Source organism: Chiloscyllium plagiosum, chromosome 30 (assembly GCF_004010195.1).
Source record: "Chiloscyllium plagiosum isolate BGI_BamShark_2017 chromosome 30, ASM401019v2, whole genome shotgun sequence".
Lineage (NCBI taxonomy): Eukaryota > Metazoa > Chordata > Chondrichthyes > Orectolobiformes > Hemiscylliidae > Chiloscyllium > Chiloscyllium plagiosum.
Genome location: NC_057739.1, coordinates 4,099,143 through 4,120,105, shown reverse-complemented (window position 1 = coordinate 4,120,105; position 20,963 = coordinate 4,099,143). Strand labels below are relative to the sequence as shown.

The 20,963-nt window shown below is 44.6% G+C and overlaps 1 protein-coding gene across 1 annotated transcript in view; it reads left to right on the top strand.

Moving 5' to 3' along the window:
• The first annotated feature begins 1,191 nt into the window (after window positions 1–1,191).
• The window catches only part of grin1a (glutamate receptor, ionotropic, N-methyl D-aspartate 1a), a 185,550-nt gene continuing 165,778 nt past the window's right edge, over window positions 1,192–20,963 (top strand). The window contains exons 1-2 of the mRNA XM_043719686.1: window positions 1,192–1,615; window positions 17,455–17,589. Coding sequence (XP_043575621.1) covers window positions 1,361–1,615; window positions 17,455–17,589 — 390 coding nt within the window. The 5' untranslated portion in view covers window positions 1,192–1,360. The remainder of the gene's footprint in view (window positions 1,616–17,454; window positions 17,590–20,963) is intronic.

The window sequence follows — 20,963 nt, the reverse complement described above, 5'->3', positions numbered from 1 at the left end:
AGTCATCTGTGCTGTCAAAAAGAACCAGCCCTGTGACAACTTGGGAGCTGCATTAAGTAGTTGCCACCTTGATTGTAATTCATGGAGAAGAATGATCAGGTAATGCCATCACAATCACAGAGACATACACACAATTGGAGAAGCTGTTCCTCAACTGCTGGGAGCGGACGAGGACGATACTAACTCATCACCTCCACATTCCACAGACCAACCATCTGACGTACAGGTGTACAATAACCCAGAAATGGAAATGGACCAATAACAGGTAACAAATGACAACATTTGAATAACACACTCGGGGGGAAAAAAATCACCCAGATGAACTGCCAATGACTATGCACCATTCAGAGTCTATTATAATTTAAGTATTATATTTGCAATACTCATGCAAAGTCAGACAAGAAGAATAGACTGCAAATACATGAGAACAGTTGGACACTTAGCAGGTAACCTAACTATCTCAAAATGTAAAGGGTAAGGCATGAATATTTTTTCTGTTTCTGTTTTTGAGAAAAGGTGTTTGGAATAAAATGCAATATTGTACCATTCTGTTTCATGGTTTGCCATTATTAAGTAACTCTTACCATGAGACATAGATGGGGGAATCCATTTTGTGGCTGGTTTCAATAAGTCACAGTCCAGGCTAGAGTGTGAGAGACAGAGAGAGGGAGACAGTGGGGTTATACAGGAAAGCATATGAATTTGAGGGGTAGCAAGAAAGGCAAGGAGAGGTAAAGTGGAGAGAGAGGAGGGAGGGGTGAGGAGAGAGGACTAGGTAGAGAGGTTCAAGGAGAGAATGGTAGGACTTGGAACAGGGAGAGTAAGAAGGATAGAGGGAGAAGGAGAGAGAGTTAGGGAGAGAGAGAGAGATGGGGAGTGGGAGAGAGGGAAAGATAGGGAGGGAGGGAGGGTAAAAGGATTGGAAATCCTTGCAATCGACAATTCTCAGAATTTCATACGTTGCCTCAGGGCCCCAGCCGGGTATCTGCGGGATGGGTTTGTCATAGCAACCAGGCCCCGAGGCGGGAAGCTGGGGACTGGGGAAAGATGCGGCCAATAACACAGGAGCTGGCAATGAGAAGCGGCAGGACCAATGAGAATAGAGAGTTCAGCAGCATCAGCACCAATGATACAGGAGCAGGCTACAGCATTGCAGCAAGCTCAGGCAGGGAGAGGGACACACAGAGAGAGAGAGGAGAGGAGGGGAAGAGAAGGGCAAGGAGCATCCATCCTCCATCCAGCAGCCGGGCAGGGAGTCACGCTCCTGTCCCCTGCTATCCCCTGCAGCCGGAGTGGCCAGAGGGCTGCGGGCTCCAGTGGCCGGACAGGGAGATCCAGGAGCTCCGGCGCTGCAGACAGCATGGACCGTCTGATCCGGCTGCTGCTCGGCTTCCTCGCCGTGTTCCCCCTCCAGAGCCAAGCAGCGCCCAAAGTGGTGAACATCGGCGCGGTGCTGAGCACCAAGAAGACGGAGAATATCTTCAGGGAGGCGGTGGCGCAGGCGAACCGGAAACACGGAACCTACAAAATCCAACTCAATGCCACGGCGGTCACTCACAAACCCAACGCTATCCAGATGGCCCTGGCAGTGTGTGAAGACCTGATCAGCAGTCAGGTAAAGGTGGCAGTCTGCTCTCGCTATTGACTATCACTAACCAGAGTGTTAACTAGGACTGAGCATTCTGTAGCAACCTTATACTAACCTTGAGTACTGAGCAGTAATATTTACTAGTCTTGACGAATGATTGGAAGCATTATTCAGTACGAAAACCAGCATCATTTACTAGTTTACTAGCACGATTTACTAGAATTGGTCGTTAACCAGCAACATTTACTGGCACTGAGATTTAAGTCAGTTACCATTTACTCATGCCAGCTATTAAGCAGCACAATTTGCCAGTTGGTGGTATTAGCTGTACTAATTACCAATTGGTACCATTTACTAACAGTGAGCACTAACTAGAAACGTTTACTTGTACTCTATTAATTGGCAGCACTTACTGGCACTGAGTAACAATCAGAAATACTTACCCCAGTCGTCCATTAGCAATTTGTCAGCATGGACACTGATGAATTTGACATGACCAGATTCAGGGGATTACGTGTTTGAGGAGAGATGTTGGGAGGGTGTGGGTCAGCAGCGAAGGAGAAAGATAATGCACTGGAGGAAAAAGCAATTCATTTAAATACGAGGAGTTAAAAACAAATTAAATGTAAAGAATTGGGACCAAGAGACCCCAAATGGAATTGGGGTGACAAAAGAGAGTGTGAGTCAGGGATTGGGGCAGCTGAGTTATGGATAAGGAGAAATTTGAGGGAATATTGGAAAAATCAATGTTGAGGTGGGTTACAAAACATTGATAATGACGGAATGTGGCAGAGTGAATAAGGTAGAGACAGAAGGTGTGTGATGTGAAATTAGGTTAAAAGTTCTTGCTGATGCATGGGATGGACAAACTATGGGGAAGGAGAATTGAAAAACAGGAATAGTGTTCTTCACTATCGATTTATTTAACATTGTGAAGGTCACTATCAGGTAAGTATTGACACTAAACCATTGAAGGAACCATTAGGATAAGACCAAAAGTCATGTCAAACAAGTAAAGGTGCAGCTTAAAGGAGCATCAAGAGGTAGCCAGGCAGAGAGGTTTTGGAAGGGAATTCCAGAGACTGTCATCTTGTAACTGAAAACACATCAGCAGCAATGATGGATGAAAAGAATGGGAACACACTGATCTCCATCTTCACTGCATTGCCAACTACCTCAGCTTACCTCAGCCTTACCTCAGCTTCTCTGTCTCTGAAAGTCTCAGCATTATGTCCAGAATTAGATGAGCATAAGTATATTACAGAAGGAGAGAGTTAGGTAGAGGCCAGGCTATGCACAATATAAAATTGAAAAATCAATATATTGCCTATTGTGAGTCTGATGGCACCGATGCAATAGCCAGGCAGCTTTAGAAATGACATTGCAGTTGAGGGGAGGGTGAGTGCTCAGAGTAGAAGAAAGAGGCTGGTGTGGTGAGACTCTGATAGGACACTGTCAAGTCTGATTGCTACTGAGTTAGCACGAAGAACGTTATCCCCATTCTAGCTTGCAAAGCTTAGGATACCTTTGAGCCATACCTTAAAGCTGCAATACTAACTCATATTTCTTTTCTTTTTTATATTGACATTTTCTTGATAATGTTTGCTCTTTTATGATAACCGTCTTATGTGCCAGGGAGATGAAAGACAGGACTCTGCTCTCTGAGGAACCCTTCCTGTTCTGGGTACCTCTCTGGAGAGGTGTCTGGTACCTCATTGCTTCCTGTGGCTGAGAGCAGCTATTGAATTGGAAGCAGCCAGAGTCCACCCACACTCTACTGCATGGAGAATGAATGCTCCCTGCAGCCAGACATATATTGCTAAGCCTCTTACTAACTACTGAACCTCCGCACGCTTGCTGCTGGATGTTGTAAAGGTTTTTCGGCGCAGAGCAGAGTACAGGGGCTCTTCTAGCATTCCACCCATGAAGAGCATTCACCAGATTAAAAGGAAGAGACAGAATATCCATCATCACTTCAGACTGTTCCAAACGTTTTACAGCCAATATAGAATCATTGAGGCATAGTCACTGTGTAGGAATTGAAGCAGCCAAATTTGTGCACAGCAAGCTCCCACAAGGATCAATGTCATATGTCATGTTTGAGGGATGGTGGCTGAAGGACATTTATTGGTCAGGATACCTGAGACACCTAATCCATGGGATCTTCTGCATCAATCTGAGATGGAAGATGGGATGTTGACTGAGCATCACATTTGAAGGACAGCAGTTTGGACAGTTGAGCACTGGACTACTCCCCAAGATTTCATGCTCACTTCCCCAGAATTAGGCTTCTTACACAGATATGTAGCAGCTTCCCATTGTGAAGATCAATAGGAGACAGAGACTCTTGCATTTCCATAGGTTTTGATTTGCACCCTGGCATATGGTCATCACCAGGAATTCCAACATTTGTTGCCCATCCTAATCGCCGTTGAACTGAGTGATTTCCTCAGCTATTTCAGACAGTTAACACATTGCTATGGGTCTGGACTTATTTATAGGTCAGACTGGGTGAGGATGGTAGATTTCCTTTTTTCAAAGACATTAATGATCCAGATGGGTTGGTACAATAATTGTTGATAGTTGTCATGGTCACCATGACTGAACTCAGCTTTCCGATTTGTTAAATGAACTCAAATTCCACCAGCTGCCTTGATGCAATTTGAAACCATGTCCTCATGGCTTCAGGGTGTGCCACTGGATGCCATTACCAATTTCCAACCATTCCCTATTCCCCCTTCCTGCACATCTTGTAAAACTTCAAAATGTCCCAAAGCACTTTACAGCCACTGAAATACATTGGCGAGGCAGCCAAAAGAACACCATAAGACTATCATGTGACCACCACAGGACCAAAGAAATAGTAGCTGAATTAGGCCACTCAGGCTATCTAGTCTGCTCCACCATTCAATTGTGGCTCAACCCTGTTCTTCTGTCTTCTCCCTAAAACCTTTTATCTCCTTTTTAACCAATAACCTATCTATCTCTGTCTTAAATACACTCAATGACTTGCCTTCCAAAGCTCACTGCGGCTATGAGTTGCACAGATCACCCATTCCTCCTTATCTCATGTTTTCCATGGCTGTTCTTTCATTCTGAGTCTGTGCCATTGGGTCCTAGACTCTCCTCATAGTGGAAACATTTTCTCCACATCCATTCTATTCAGGTCTTTCAGTTAGCTATAAGTTTCAATGAGATTCCTCCTCATCCTTTTAAACTCCAGCAAGTACAGATCCAGATCTTCAACTTCTTTTCACATGACAAGCCCTTCATTCCCGGAATCATTCTTGCAAACTGCCTCTGGACCCCCTCTAAGGTCAGCACATCCTTCCTTATATATGGGTCCAGAACTACTGACAATATTCCAAATGCAGTGTGACCAGAGTCTTATGCAGCCTCAGCAATACATTTCTGCTCTTGTGTTCTAGCCCTGTTGAAATGAATGGTAACACTGCACACTTGCCTTCCTAACTGCCAATTGAACTTGCATGTTAACCTTAAGAGAATCCCAAACTCGGAGTCCTAAGACCCTTTGCTTCAAATTTCTGAAGCCTTTCCCCATTTAGATAATAGTCTATGCCTCTATTCTTCCTACCAAAGTGCACAATCTCACACTACCCCACATTTTATTCCATCTGCCACTTCTTTGCCCACTCTCCTGACCGTCCAAATCCTTCGACAGCTTCTCTACTTCCTCAGCATTACCTGTCCCTCCATCTACCTTTGCATCACACTGAGCAACAAGCCCTCAGTTACTTTGTTTAGGTCATTGATGTATAATGTGAATAGTTGTGATCCCAACACTGACTCCTGTAGAACTCCACTAGTCACTGGCTGCCATCCTGAAAAAGACCCCTTTATCCGCACTCTCTGCCTTCTGCCAGTTACCCTAATCCATTCCCATACCAAGCCTCTCATACGGGGGTCTTATCTTATTTAGCAGCCTCCGATGCAGCACCTTGTCAAAGCCTTTTAGAAATCCATATAGGTCACCTCCACTGCTGCCCTTTGTCTAACTTGTGCGTTACCTCCTCAAAGAATTCTAACAGCTTTGTCAGGCATGATCTCCCCTTACAAAACTATGCTGATTCAGTAGTAGTTTTTTTTTATCAGAACCCCTGACAATCCTGTTTTTTTTCTCTCTTTTTCTTTTATTTAACCCCCACTCTACCGCCTAACTGCGGTAGTGCTTATTTTTTCCCCAGCACCCATGGTGTGTGTATGCACAGGTGTGAGACACAGTGAGAGACACAAAGTGCACGAATCTTTATTCAATTTTCTGTAGTAGTTTACTATATACTTCCAATTACTCACAATCCCATTGTAATTTAGATTAGATTACTTACAGTGTGGAAATAGGCCCTTCAGCCCAACAAGTCCACACTGACCCGCCGAAGCGCAACCCATCCAGACCCATTCCCCTACCCCTAACACTACGGGCAATTTAGCATGGCCAATTCACCTAACCTGCACGTTTTTGGACTGTGGGAGGAAACTGGAGCACCCGGAGGAAACCCACGCAGACACGGGGAGAATGTGCAAACTCCACACAGTCAGTCGCCTGAGGCGAGAATTGAACCCGGATCTCTGGCGCTGTGAGGCAGCAGTGCTAACCACTGTACCACTGTGCCGCCCACATGGTGCTTTAGGAAAATGTTGAATCATCCTTTGGCAGCTTATTGGATGGTTTTGCTGCAGAATGTGTGCTGTGATGGCTGCATAAAAATCATTGTGGCTGATTTTAAACACAAGGTGTTTCTCTTTGTCTCTTTGTTAAATGTGTTTAATTTATGCCTGCAGTATGGTAGTACTTGGCAGAAAACAAGAAGGAAAAGGAGGCTTATTATTTTCTGGGACATCTTCAGTTTTTCTATAAATAATAATCATGCAGCACTGCCATTGAAAGGTGGCAGGAGCTAGTTAGTCTCAGCGTGTGTTTGAGGAGACATGATAGGCTCAGCCCCCAGACTTCATTACAGATGAGAAATACAAGACCTTTTTGCAGCTTTCAGGAAACAGAGACAAATTGGCACCAGTTCGGGACAGTGTTGAATAAACTCTGCCTTTTTTGACCTCCATGCCAGACATATTACAGTAGCTTGGAGCTATGCATACCTAGTTCCATGGCTTAAAGCAGATCTGATTGCCTCAGTTCAGTTTTATATTTGCAAATTGTATGATGCTATTTCTGGATTCTGCAGTATACTCAGATCTGCTCATGCTGTGAAATATTAAGTAAATGCTTTTCTAGGGGATCTAATGGCGTAGTGGTACTGTCTTTGGATGATGGGGGGGGTGGGGATGGCATGGTGACTCACTGGTTAGCACTGTTGCCTCACAGTGACAGGGACTCTGAACAGGCTGGGGCTGTTTTCCTTGGAGCGTCAGAGGCTGAGTGGTGACCTTATAGAGGTTTACAAAATCATGAGGGACATGGAGGGATAAATAGACAAAGTCTTTTCCTTGGTGTCAGGGAGTTCAGAACTAGACGGCATAGGTTTAGGGCGAGAGGGGAAAGATATAAAAGAGACCTAAGGGGCAACTTTTTTACGCAGAGGGTGTTACGAGTATGGAATGAGCTGCCAGAGGAAGTGGTGGAGGCTGGTACAATTACAACATTTATTAGGCATTTGGATGGGTATGTGAATAGGAAGGGTTTGGAGGGATATGGGCCGGGTGCTGGCAGGTGGGACTAGATTGGGTTGGGATGTCTGGTTGACATGGATGGGTTGGACCGAAGGGTCTGTTTCCATGCTGTACATCTCTATGACTGTATGACCTGGGTTCAATTCCACCCTAGAGCAACTGTGTGGAGTTTGCACGTTCTCCCTGTGTTTGTGTGGGTTTCCTCTGGGTGCTCTGGTTTCCTCCCACATCCAAAGATGTGCAGGTTAGGTGGATTGACTATGGGAAATGCAGGGTTACAGGGATAGGGGAGGGGGTGATGCTGGGTGGGATGCTCCACAGAGGCTCAGTGTGGAATCGATGGGCCAAAAAGCCTGCTTCCACATTGTAGGGATTCAATGATTCAGTAATAGAGTGCCCCAGACCTAAGTCCTGGGCACATTGGTTTGAACCACACATTGGCAGTTCATGAAATTTAAATTTAATTAAAAATCTAGAATAAAAAAACTAGCCAATGGCAACCATGTAACTGCATTCAATTGTTGTAAAAAAAATCATTTTGCTCTCTGTAGGATGGAAATCTGCTGTCCCTACCCAGTCTGACCTACATGCGACTGCAGACACATAGCAGTGTGCCTGACTCTTAGGCCAATGAGGGGTAGGAAAATAAATTCTGACCAAGTCCATAAGGGAATAAAAAGAATTTCTTCAGGAAGCTGTTAACTGACACTGAGTGAGCCTTCTGATGTGCTGTACTGAAGTGTAATTGTGCATTTTTTACAGACCACACAGATTGAATAACATCATATACTGATGTCGACATCTATCTGCATCGTATACCACCATGTGTACATAGATAGGTACAACAACTAACAAACATACACACATAGGATCCCTTCTCTGATCCTTTATTGGCAGTGATGGCTGAATCCTGCAATGACTATTTCTTTTCTTTATGTTGTCATGTCAATGTCGCTGAAATGCAAAGAACACGGTAGAATCTGAAATACTGGAAATATTCTGTAAATCCCATCAAACATTTTTCTCAGGTTTCAATTTGGTCTTTTCACAAAAATACACACTTGCCATTTCTCTTTTCAGATTCTGAATAGTTGTTTCTGCATTTGTTTCCTGAACTTCCCCTTCCCACTGAAGCCAACCATGCGTTATTGGGAAAGTCTTCTTTAGGTTATGGAGCCAAAACAGAGATATTTGCAACAAATATCCCATAGTTAGCAGTGGAGGCACCAGCTGGTCAGATTTAATGGCTGTACATTTTCTTCAGAGAGCAGATTCCGGGCAGGATCAGCTTACATGTTGAAAATAGTTCATATATTTCCTATAGTTAGGTTCCTGGAACATTTGATTTGGAGGAGTGCTGCTTGTGTAGAGGGCTGACCCCACACAAATTGATAAAAGTATTTGCGTGAGTATTGCAGGTTCGCATGTCTCACAGATCGGGCTCCTCCTTTGTCTGTAATTGCAACCTTTTGTTGATAGTATTATTGACCTAATGGGCCTCTTGAGTGGATCAACCTTCTGATATTAAATGGTACTTTAACCAAATTATATTATAAGCAATTTTACTGCAATATTCCAAACCTCAGAAATCTGAGCCATTTCATGAGGATGTAACTGAGTGCTGCTGATACAGTGCAGACCTCCCAGTCCAGATTCATTTATCTGTTGCTGCCACATAATGGAAAAAGTCAAGCCCAAAAAGAAATCATTTTGGCTCATAGGAAATTGCCCTCATCACAGCACATCCCAACCCTCAACACCCGATCCCATCACGGCCCATCCCCCAATCCCCTGATTCCATCATAGTCCATGACCTCATCACAGCCCAACCACCTGACCCCATCACAACCCATCCCCTGACCCCCAACCCCATCATGGCACATCCCCTGATCCCTGACTCCATCATGGATCATCCCCCAACACTGACCCCATCGCAGCCCCTTCCCCAACCCTGATCACAGCCCATCCCCTGGATCCCCTGACCTCATCACAGCCTATATCTCGAGACCTTGACTTCCCTAATCTTTTTAGAGGTCTACAGTGCAGAAAATACCCGATTCAGTCCATCGAGTCTGCACCAGTCAAAAACAAGCACATAATTAATCGAATCCCGTTGTCTAGCACTTAGCCCAAAGCCTCATCGGCCTTGGTATTGCATGGTCCAGACTCTTGTCACTTGCTGTTCAAAAAACATTTCCTCACATTCCCTCTAAAATTTGCCCAATAATCTAAAACACTCATCACGGCCCATGCCTCTGTTATTGAGGGGTGGTTAGCTCAGTTGGCTAGACAGCTGTTTTTAAGTGCTGGGAGGTGGAAATTGCATGGGTTCAGTTCCCACAGCAGCTGAGGTTACCATGAAGGGGTCTCCTTCTCAACCTGTCTGATCACATGAGGCATGGTGACCTTCAAGTTAATCCACCACCAATTGTTTGTCTCTAATAAGGGAACAGACCGATGGGCCAGTGATAACACTATCGTTACTCTCTTTTATTTTCTATTTCTTAGAAGGAGGCACAAAAACAATACCAAAATTAGTGGGGAACTGAGGGATGATTGATAGTGAGGAACTCAAAAATAGAAGCTTACCAAACAGCTGGAACTGATGCCTACATTCCAGGGTAATAAAACAATGGGCCGACGGAGACACTGAGCACAGGGTCTGATCTTGCAACATTTTCCAGATTCTGAACTGGTATCAGTAGATTGGAAGTTAGCAAATGTCCTGTTCCTGAAAAAAGTAGGGAAAGGGACGTAGGGAATGATGGATCAATCAGGCTGATATCAGTCATTGAGAATATGTTGGAATACATTATTGATCAAATGTTAGCAATATATTTTGAAACTCATAACCATGCACAGCCGACATAACTTTGTTTTATGAAAGGGAAATAGAGTTTGGCCAATCTGCTTCCATTTTTGACGATTCCTTTATTCAAAAAGAGAAGGCAGCAGAAAGCAGGAAACTACAGGCCAGTTAGCTGAACATCTGTCAGGAAGAAAGGAAATACCCGAGTGGCCAGTGACATCTGAACAAAATGTTAGAAGTTACTATTAAAGACATTAAAACAGGGCACTTGGATATGTTCAAGGTGATAAGGCAGAGTCTGCATGGTTTTGTCAAAGGGAAGTCATGGTTAACTAATTTATTGGAGTTTAAAGAACATAAGATATTGGAGCATAATTAGGCCATTCTGCCCATCGAGTCTGCTCCACCATTCAATCATGGCTGATACATTTCTCAAGGACATGCAGGTCCTGAGCCTCCTCCACTGCCAAACTGTTATCACCTGAAGCCTGGAGGAGGAACACCTCATATTCCACCTTTGAACCCCACAACCACATGGGATAAATGGAGGCTTCCTCATTTCCCCTTCCCCCACATTATCCAGTTCCAAGCCTCCACCTCCGGACCCGTCCACCACTGCCCCCTCTGATCTATCACCTTCTCCCTTACCCCATCTACCTATCGCTTTCCCAGCTACCTCCCCCCAAACCCCACCCCCACAGATAATGCACTCCAGTCCCTGTGGCGCCCACCTCTCCCTGAACAGCTCCAGGGTGTTGGTGGACACCACGTGCTCCTTCTCCAAGGAGACCCGGGCTCTAACGTAAATCTCCTGGTTATTTTTTTCTTTTTCTTTTTTTTTCTCTTTTGTTTCTTTTCTTTTTACCCCCGTAGTGCTTATTTTTTTCCCCAGCACCCATGTTGTGTGTGTGTGCAGGTGTGAGACACAGTGAAAGACACAAGGTGCATGAATCTTTACTCAGTTTCCACCACCAGGAAGAAAGGAAACACCCGAGTGGCCAATGACAAACACTGCCCTTCACATCAAAGGGCAATGCTGTGTGATCAAACAGTGAAGGGGAGGGTAGGGACTAAATCAAAATAGAGTTGGAGGGGGAAATGATGCACTCCACTCCCTGCGGCACCCACCTCTCCCTGAACACCTCCAGGGTGTTGGTGGAGACTGCGTGCTCCTTCTCCAAGACATCCAGACTCTAACATAAATCTCCTGGTTAATTTTTTTTTTTCTTTTTTTTCTTTTCACCCGGGTGGCCAGTGAAGAAACAACATTTATTTATTTATTATTATTTTTTTCTCCTGTTTATTTTTTTTTTCTCTTTTTTTTTAACCCCCACACTACCACCTAAGTGCGGTAGTGCTTATTTTATCCCCAGCACCCATGGTGTGTGTGTGTGTGCAGGTGTGAGACACAGTGAAAGACACAAAGTGCACGAATCTTTATTCAATTTCCACCACCAGGAAGATAGGAAAATACCCGGGTGGCCAGTGACAAACACTGCCCTTCACATCAAGGGACAGTGCTGTGTGATCAAAACAGTGAAGGGGAGGGTAGGGACTAAATCAAAATAGAGTTGAGGGAGAAATTGATGCACTCCACTCCCTGCGGCGCACACCTCTCCCTGAACAACTCCAGGGTGTTGGTCGACACCACGTGCTCCTTCTCCAAGGACACCCGGGCTCTAACGTAACCGCGGAAGAGGGGCAGGCAGTCGGACACCTGTTTATTTTTTTTTTCGCAAGTGTGAAACACAGTGAAAGACACAAAGTGCACAAATCTTTATTCAAATTCCACCACCAGGAAGATAGAAAAACACCCGGGTGGCCAGTGACAAACACTGCCCTTCACATCAAAGGACAGTGCTGTGTGATCAAAAACAGTGAAGGGGAGGGTAGGGACTAAATCAAAATAGAATTGGAGGGAGAAATGATGCACTCCACTCCCTGCGGCGCCCACCTCTCCATGAACAACTCCAGGGTGTTGGTCGACGCCGCGTGCTCCTTCTCCAAGGACACCCGGGCTCTAACATAACCGCGGAAGAGGGGCAGGCAGTCGGCCCTAACGACCCCCTCCACGGCCCGCTGCCTGGACCTGTTGATGGCCAGTTTGGCCAGGCCCAGGAGCAGACCCACGAGGAGGTCTTCAGAGGTGTGTGTGTGTGTGTGTGTGTGTGTGTGTGTGTAAGTGTGAGACACAGTGAAAGACATAAAGTGCACGAATCTTTATTCAATTTCCACCACCAGGAATATAGGAAAACACCCGGGTGGCCAGTGACAAACACTGCCCTTCGCGTCAAAGGGCAGTGCTGTGTGATCAAAACAGTGAAGGGGAGGGTAGGGACTAAATCAAAATAGAGTTGGAGGGGGAAATAATGCACTCCACTCCCTGCGGCGCCCACCTCTCCCTGAACACCTCCAGGGTGTTGGTGGAGACTGCGTGCTCCTTCTCCAAGACACCCAGACTCTAACATAAATCTCCTGGTTATATGGTGAGCCAAGGCTTTCTTGATTGGCCCAGGTTAACAACCCAAATCAAGAGCCTCGTAGTTAAAGAGATCCACTTTGTTCCAAACACTACACTTCCTTACATCAAAGATAACCACCGAACCTTCCTCGTCTATCTGAGCATACTTGCATTCGGTATCAGTCAAAGTCCGGGAAGCATACGCTATTGGGCATTCCTGTCCTTGTGGCCACTGGTGAGCCAACAGTACCCCAATACCGTACGGGCATGTCAGCACTATTTCACGCTTCGGATCATAGTGGACCAACACCTTAGATGATGATAGCTGCTTTTTCACTTCCCTAAAGGCTGCTTCTTGGCTTTGTAACCATTGCCAAGGCTGACCCTTTTGCAATAGCAGGTATACGGGTGCCATGATGAGGCCAGGTTACATGTGAATTCACCAACCCAAGGAAAGCTCAGGTACAGATGTGGGAGTGATCAAAGCTCTTTTGATCGCAGTCACTTTCTCTTCAAATGAATGTAACCAGGTTTTGTCAATTCTGTCACCCAAGTAAACCACTTTGGCTCATGGAATACAATTTTTCCATTCTAAGGCATACATCCGCCTGGGGGAAACCTTTAAGCACTACATCCAGGTTCTCCAAGTGATCTTTATTGGTCTTCCCTGTTATTAGTGTGTCATTCAGATAAATGGCAACGTTGGGTAGCCCTTGTAAAATGTTCTCCAGGATCCACTGAAAAGGAGTACAGGCTGATGATACCCTGAATAGCAGTCTATATTGATATAAACTATTATAGGTTACAACTGTAGCTTACTTCTGGGATCCTCAATGTAGTCGCAGGTTCAGGTAGACGTGGCTCATGTCCAGCTTCGTCATGGACAGCCCCTCCACCAACTTTCCGTACAGTCCTCAATGCAAGGGATCGGGTATTTACCCAGCTGCGGGAAGTGGTTTATCAGTTGCTTAAAATCCCCATAGTTACATGGTTATTCCCACAGACCAAACGGTCTCTCAGCATCTCATTCAGGGTTAACCCAAAATCACATGCATCAGCCAATCACTGTAACTTCGAGAAAAATCCCAATATGGATTCCACCAGTTCTCTAAATGCTGAATAGAACCAATAGCATCTCAGGATTAGAGGAGGTTTGGGGTCGTAATATTCCTTAACCAACTCTGTCAACTCTTGGAAGGTTTTAGTGTCTGGTGCCTCTGGAAAGTTACAACCAAAAATGCGGGTCCACACACAGTCAGAAGGATTACTCATTGCTTTTCATCTGACCCAGAAGGAGTATGACACTCCTTCCACATACTTCGACAGCGGGGTCAAATGAGAGTCAAGATTCCCAAGTAGAGGCATGACGCCAGAAATTCATACCCCAACTCCATGATAACTGTTGCATGCGAATGTTCTTCAGGCCCAACCTGTTTTCTCCCACCACCACTGAAATCACTGCACAGAGGCTGGTGTCCCGTCACCAAGTCACCCGTTATTTACTAGTGCATAGTACATTGGCTGTGGTCAGTCAGCTCAGACCAGTCCTCAACTGAGGAAATTGTAATCTCCTGGTTATTTATTTTTTTCTCGATTTTTTTTTCTTTCTTTTTTATCCCCAATTGCCATACAGCAGTAGTGCTCATATTCCTCAGCACTCATGTTTATGTGTGGGTAGGTGCAAGGTACGGTGAAAAACACCAAGTGAAAATAACTTTCATTAACATTTACACCATCAGAAAAGACACCCGTGCGACCAATAAACCCATGGGAAGCAAAGCCCAGAGTGAGCAATGCTTCTCCTGGTTAATTGTTTTTCCCTCTGGTTATGTACATATTTTTTCCTTACGCCCACCCTACCGCCTAACTGCGGTAGTGCTTCTTCTGTTTTTTTTTTCTTTTCTCTTTTTTTTGTCTGGCTATATTGGTCAGCGAAGGCTTTCCTGATTTGTCCAAGTTAACAACCCCAATCAAAAATCACATAGTTAACAAAGTCCACCTGGCTCCAACCACTTTGTAAGACATTCACCTATAATTTAGCTGGGTAGATAAAGGTGGACTAATGAATGTAATATATTTGGATTTCCAAAAAAAAACATTCAATAAGCTGGTGCGCATGTAGTTATTGCACAAGAGAAAGACTCATAAAGTTAGGAGTAAAACTTTGACATGCCTTAAAGACTAGATCATGTAAACGAAGCAGAGATTAGAATAAGTGAGACAGCTTTGGGTTGACAGACTATTGCTATTTATTGTCTATATTAATGACTAAGATGGCAAGAATGAATATATTGCATCTGGGTTTGCTGATGGTACAAATCTTATTGGGATTGTAACCCATGGGGAGGATATAGAGAGTGAAGAGGAACACAGGTAGGTCAAGTAGACAGGATGGAGATAGCAGGCAAAGTAGAATGGGGAAAGTATACACTTATTAACTTTAGCAGGAACAATATAAAAGCAAAATAAATTTTAAAATTATGACAAACTGAAATTTGCTGTTTTGGGAGATCTGGATGTCCTTGGACTAAAAAAGCAGTAGGAATGAAAAACGTGGATCTGATCCAGTAGGTTGTGGGATTGCTTAATTCCCTCAACTGTATGTTAACTTTTGTGGAATGTTGTTTTATGAAGTTGTAGATGTGTACTTTCTCATTAAGAGAGTGTGAAAGCTGGCATGGCCCTAGAAAGGCACAGCGTGTGCTGAAAATTTTAGAAATGTAACATTTAGATGTGAAAAAAAAGCTGCGATGAGTTGCAATGGTACACAACAAATTTGAATTCAGTCAATTAGTTTAAATTATGCCCCAACACACCAAAATCCAATCGAACTTGAATTTTACTGTTTTTATGACATCAAACCAATGAGACAATCTGATGTTGTAGGGTAAAAAAATCAAGCAGGAGAAAGTGAGGTCTGCAGATGCTGGAGATCAGAGATGGAAATGTGTTGCTGGAAAAGCGCAGCAGGTCAGGCAGCATCTAGGGAACAGGAGAATCGACGTTTCGGGCATTAGCCCTTCTTCAGGAATGATTCCTGAAGAAGGGCTAATGCCCGAAACGTCGATTCTCCTGTTCCCTAGATGCTGCCTGACCTGCTGCGCTTTTCCAGCAACACATTTCCATAAAAATCAAGCATTTTGACCAGTTAGCCACAGTGGCAGAGAGCACCAACAGGTAGACTGCCCACAGAGACACTCTCTTTTCATATGGAATCTGTGCAGCAGAAAACCGAAGACGACTCAGGAAAATCTACAGAGGAAAGTACAAAGGGAAGACTGACAGCTGGCTGGTTTTGAAATTTTGAATTATTTTGTAAAACTTATCAGGGGATTTTATTGGATTGGTATATTGTTGTAGAGTGGGAAGCAGATAAATCGATTAGACAAAGGAGGATTACAGTGTAGATAGTTGTTGTTTAGTCTTCTCTTTTTCTCTTGGAATTAAAGAATAAATTGTTAATTTTTTTTAAATAGTGGGATTTGGTGGTTCTTTAGGAGAAAGTGAGGACTGCAGATGCTGGAGATCAGGGCTGAAAAATGTGTTGCTGGAAAAGCGCAGCAGGTCAGGCAGCATCCAAGGAGCAGGAGAATCAACGTTTCGGGCATAAGCCCTTCTTCAGGAATGCCCTTTCCTGAAGAAGGGCTTATGCCCGAAACGTCGATTCTCCTGTTCCTTGGATGCTGCCTGACCTGCTGCGCTTTTCCAGCAACACATTTTTCAGCTTTGGTAGTTCTTTGTCAGTCATATTTTTACAGATTATGAGGTGAGGTTAGCTTTTCTGTGTGACTGGTTTAAATTAGCGAAGGGGTTTACCCCGTGACATAACAGTTATACCCAACCAGATTGTGCAGAGATTGTTTCAACTTGTAAGCAACACGGAATGAGGTGCATGTGTAAAAGATCAAAAGAAAGACTTGCATTTATACAGTAGTTCTCAAGATTATTGGACAACTCACTTTATAGTCAATTTATGCTGAGCAAACTCCTACAAATAGATTAGATTCCCTACAGTGTGGAAACAGGCCCTTCAGCCCAACAAGTCCACACCAAACCTCTGAAGAGTCACCCACCTAGACCCATTTCCATTTGGCTAATGCACTAACACTACGGGCAATTTAGCATGACCAATTCAACTGACCTGCACACCTTTGGACAATGGGAGGAAACCCACACAGACATGGGGAGAATGTACAAACTCCATACAGACAATCACCTGAGGCAGGGATCGAACCCAGGTCCCTGGCACTGTGAGGCAACAGTGCTAACCACTGACCCACCGTGCCACCTAAGATTTAGGCAATCTGTTTCAGTGAGATGGTTTGAGGGATGATGGTTAGAAAACTGGGGAGAACTTTGTAGGACATTCACCTGTCGATTGCCTGTAGCTTTGGAGGAACGTTTTTACACAGGGTGGCTGGAATGTACAACTCGCTGTCAACTTGAGTCAATACACCAGGCGGCATCAGTGCATTTAAACAGAGGTTTGATACACACGTGTGTGTGTGTGTGTGTGTGAGAGAAAACAGAAAGCGGGCAGGTAAGAAAAGGTAATTTGTGTAGAAGGAGTCTTGCATAGGTTCACAATGGCAGAGACCAAGCAGGTAAAATTAAATTTCTTTGTAAATTCTCTGTAATTTTAGTTGACAGTGAGGAGTGGAAAAGGGAGAGAAGTATAATTCTATTATTGGGCAAGGGCAATGTAGCACTGACAACTGGGTAAATGATGGGGTGAGAGCCAGCCAATGGGGAAAGGATGTTACTAACTGGGGATTGGGAAGAATTGATGAAATGGGTGACAGAGAGGGGAGGAACAGTGACTGAGACCCTGATTACTGCTTTTTTTTAGTTTGGTAGGGTGAGAACTCTGCAAGGCACTGGTGTTCTGATGTTGGAGGAATGTTAGTTCCTGGATGTTTCACATCACTGTGTGTGGTTCTTTCTTCCCAGGTTTACGCGATATTGGTGAGTCACCCACCCGGCCCAAGTGACCACCTCACCCCTACTCCTGTGTCTTATACAGCTGGCTTCTACCGAATTCCTGTCATTGGCTTGACCACACGCATGTCAATATATTCAGATAAGGTAAGGAAAACCCAATTAACTGATTGGTTTGTCCAGTGATTTAATCTGTCAAAATGGGAAGAGAGTTACTGTCTATTTCCTATCAGTACTAATTGCCTCATTATTACAAATGGGCAGAAAATCAGAGGCTGCGTAGCAAAGTATCAGTTGATCCTATCCTGTTTACATCTCTTGCTGGGAACTTGACATTCTCTATAAAAACCTCCAGAGCCACTCCACAAGATTTTGTTTGTAGTTTGTACAAAAGCTACAGTGGGGGCTGTTGACTCAGCCTATATTGTATATCGAGATGTTAATCTAACATATTATATATTAGTACTTCATGTGGGAGTAGGAGGTCCACCTGCAGATCACATTATCCCCAAGAAACTAGGCAACAGATTAGAACAAATAGACAAATTATGTTCATAATAATGAATTCAGAATGTGATTGGTCTTAAGTGAAATTTTATGAAATGTTTCTTCATTGGAGCGATTTTCCTCAGGATTTTATGCTTCCTCCTTTTGAATGGATCTATGTATTACCCAGTTTTCAACTGGCTTGTAGACAGTTCTAGATCTTCTGGGTCCAGCTGGTAGTCAGTCTCAGGGTTAGCTCACTGCAAATTGACTTGCAATCTGCTTCAGCTGCAGCTGTACAGCACACACATGAGATCACTGCAGCCATGCAGTATATGCATGCCCTCAATGCAGCTGTGCAGTTCACGCATGGCCTCAATGTGGTTTTTCAGTTAAAAATGACCATGCGGTGCCTGTCCAGTATGTGCATGAGATCACTGAAGTTGTGCAGTATTTGAATGAACCCCTGCAGTTGAGCAGTTCATGCAGGGCCACGCTGCAGCCTTGTAATACATGTATCTAATCTTTGCAGTTGTATAGTGCGTGCATGAGATCACTTTGGTGTGTAACACATGTATAAATCACTGCAGTATGTAGTGTATCCATGATTTCACTGCAGTTGTGCAGGACATGAATGATCACACTGCCTTCTGGGGAAGATGGGATTTGGACAAGGAGGATGGGTTGCACCTGAACTGGAGGGGTACCAATATCTGAGGCAGGAGTTTTGCTAGATCTCTTTGGGAAAGTTTAAACTAGTTTGGCAGGGGGATGGGAAATGGAGCTATGGATCAGAGAATGGGGTGAATGGGTGAACACGCAGACACAGCGTGCAGAGAGTCTGTGAGGAAGGATAGAGAGATGATAGGGCAAAGTTGCAGTCAGCGCAATGCATTGAAATGTGTCTATTTTAACGCAATAAGTGTCGGGAATAAGGGTGTTAAACTTAGAGCATGAATCAGTACTTGGAGCTACGATGTTGCGGCCGTTACGGAGACGTGGATATCATAGGGACAGGAATGGTTGTTGGATGTTCCAGGGTTAGATGTTTCAAAAGTAGAAATGTAAAAGCGGTGGGGGAGTGACATTGCTAATCAGGGATAGTATAACAACTGCAGAAAGGGAGGTCATCCAGGAGGGGTTGTTTACTGAGTCATTATGGATGGAAGTCAGAAACATGAAAGGAGCAGTCACTTTATTGGGAGTTTTCTCTAGACCCCCAATAGCAACAGAGACACGGAGGAGTAAGATTGAGAGGCAGATTTTGGAAAGGTGCAGAAGTAACAGGATTGTTGTCATGGGTGACTTTAATTTCGCTAATATTGATTGGAACCTCTTTCGTACAAATAGTTTGGATGGAGCAGATTTTGTCAGGTGTGTCCAGGAGGGGTTGTTGACTCAATATGTAGATAGGCCGACTGGATTTGGCGCTTGGCAATGAACCAGGTCAGGTGTCAGATCTCTTGTTGGGAGAGCATTTCAGTGATAGTGATCACAACTCCCTGACCTTTACTATAGTCATGGAGAGGGATAGGACCAGGTGGTATGGGAAAGTATTTAATTGGGAGAGGGGGAAGTACAATGCTATTAGACAGAAACTGTGGAGCATAAATTGGGAACAGATATTCTCAGGAAAATGCATGACTGAAAAGTGGAGGCTGTTTATGGAGCACTTGCTGCGAGTGTTGGACAGGTTTATCCCACTGAGGCAAGGAAGGGATGGTAGGGTGAAGGAACCTTGGGTGACGAGGGATATGGAACATCTAGTCAAGAGGAAGAAGGAAGCTTACTTAGGGTTGAGAAAGCAAGGATCAGACAGGACTGTAGAGGGTTACAAGGTAGTCAGGAAAAAACTGAAAAATGGACTTGGAAGAGCTCGAAGGGGGCATGAAAAGCCTTGGCCAGTAGGAGTGAGGAAAACCCTAAGGCATTCTGCACTTAGCTAAGGAACAAGAGGATGGCTAGAATGAGGGTAGGGCCAATCAGGGATAATAAAGGGAACCTGTGCCTGGAGTCAGAGGAGGTAGATTAGATTAGATTAGATTACATTACAGTGTGGAAATAGGCCCTTCGGCCTAACAAGGCCACACCGACCCGCCGAAGCGAAACCCACCCATACCCCTACATTTACACCTTACCTAACACTACGGGCAATTTAGCATGGCCAATTCACCTGACCTGCACATCTTTGGACTGTGGGAGGAAACCGGAGCACCCGGAGGAAACCCACGCAGACACGGGGAGAACGTGCAAACTCCACACAGTCAGTCACCTGAGGCGGGAATTGAACCCGGGTCTCAGGCGCTGTGAGGCAGCAGTGCTAACCACTGTGCCACCGTGCCGCCCACGGTAGGGGAGGTATTTAATGAATACTTTGCTTCATTATTCACTAGTGAGAGGGAACTTGTCGATTGTGAGGACAGCGTGAAACAGGCTGATATGCTTGAACAGGTTTATGTTAAAAAGGAGGATGTGCTGGAAAGTTTGAAAAGGTCCCCTGACCCAAGGTTACTACAGGAAGTAAGGGAAGACATTGCTGAGCCTTTGGCAATGATCTTTGCATCCTCACTGTCCACTGGAGTAGTGCCAGATGATTGGAGGGTGGCAAATGTTATTCCCTTGTTCAAGAAAGGGAATAGGGATAATCCTGTGAATTACAGACCAGTCAGTCTTATGTTAGTGGTGGGCAAATTATTAGAGATAGGATTTATGATTTTTTGAAAAGCATAGCTTGATTAGAGATAGTTAGCATGGCTTTGTGAGGGGCAGGTCATATCTCACAAACCTTACTGAATTCTTTGAGGATGTGACAAAACACATTGGTGACTGTAGAGCAGTGGATGAAATGTACAGAGGAACCTCGATTATCCAAACGAGATGGACGGGCAATATTTCGTTCAGATAATCGATTATTTGATTAATCAATTAAATGCCTTTCCTCTGGGGCTCAGAGTTTTTTAAGTCTGCTCCCCGCTTAGGAGACTGCAGCAGCACACTGTGCGCGAGAACCCACCTTCAGCGCTGCCCCCACCCAC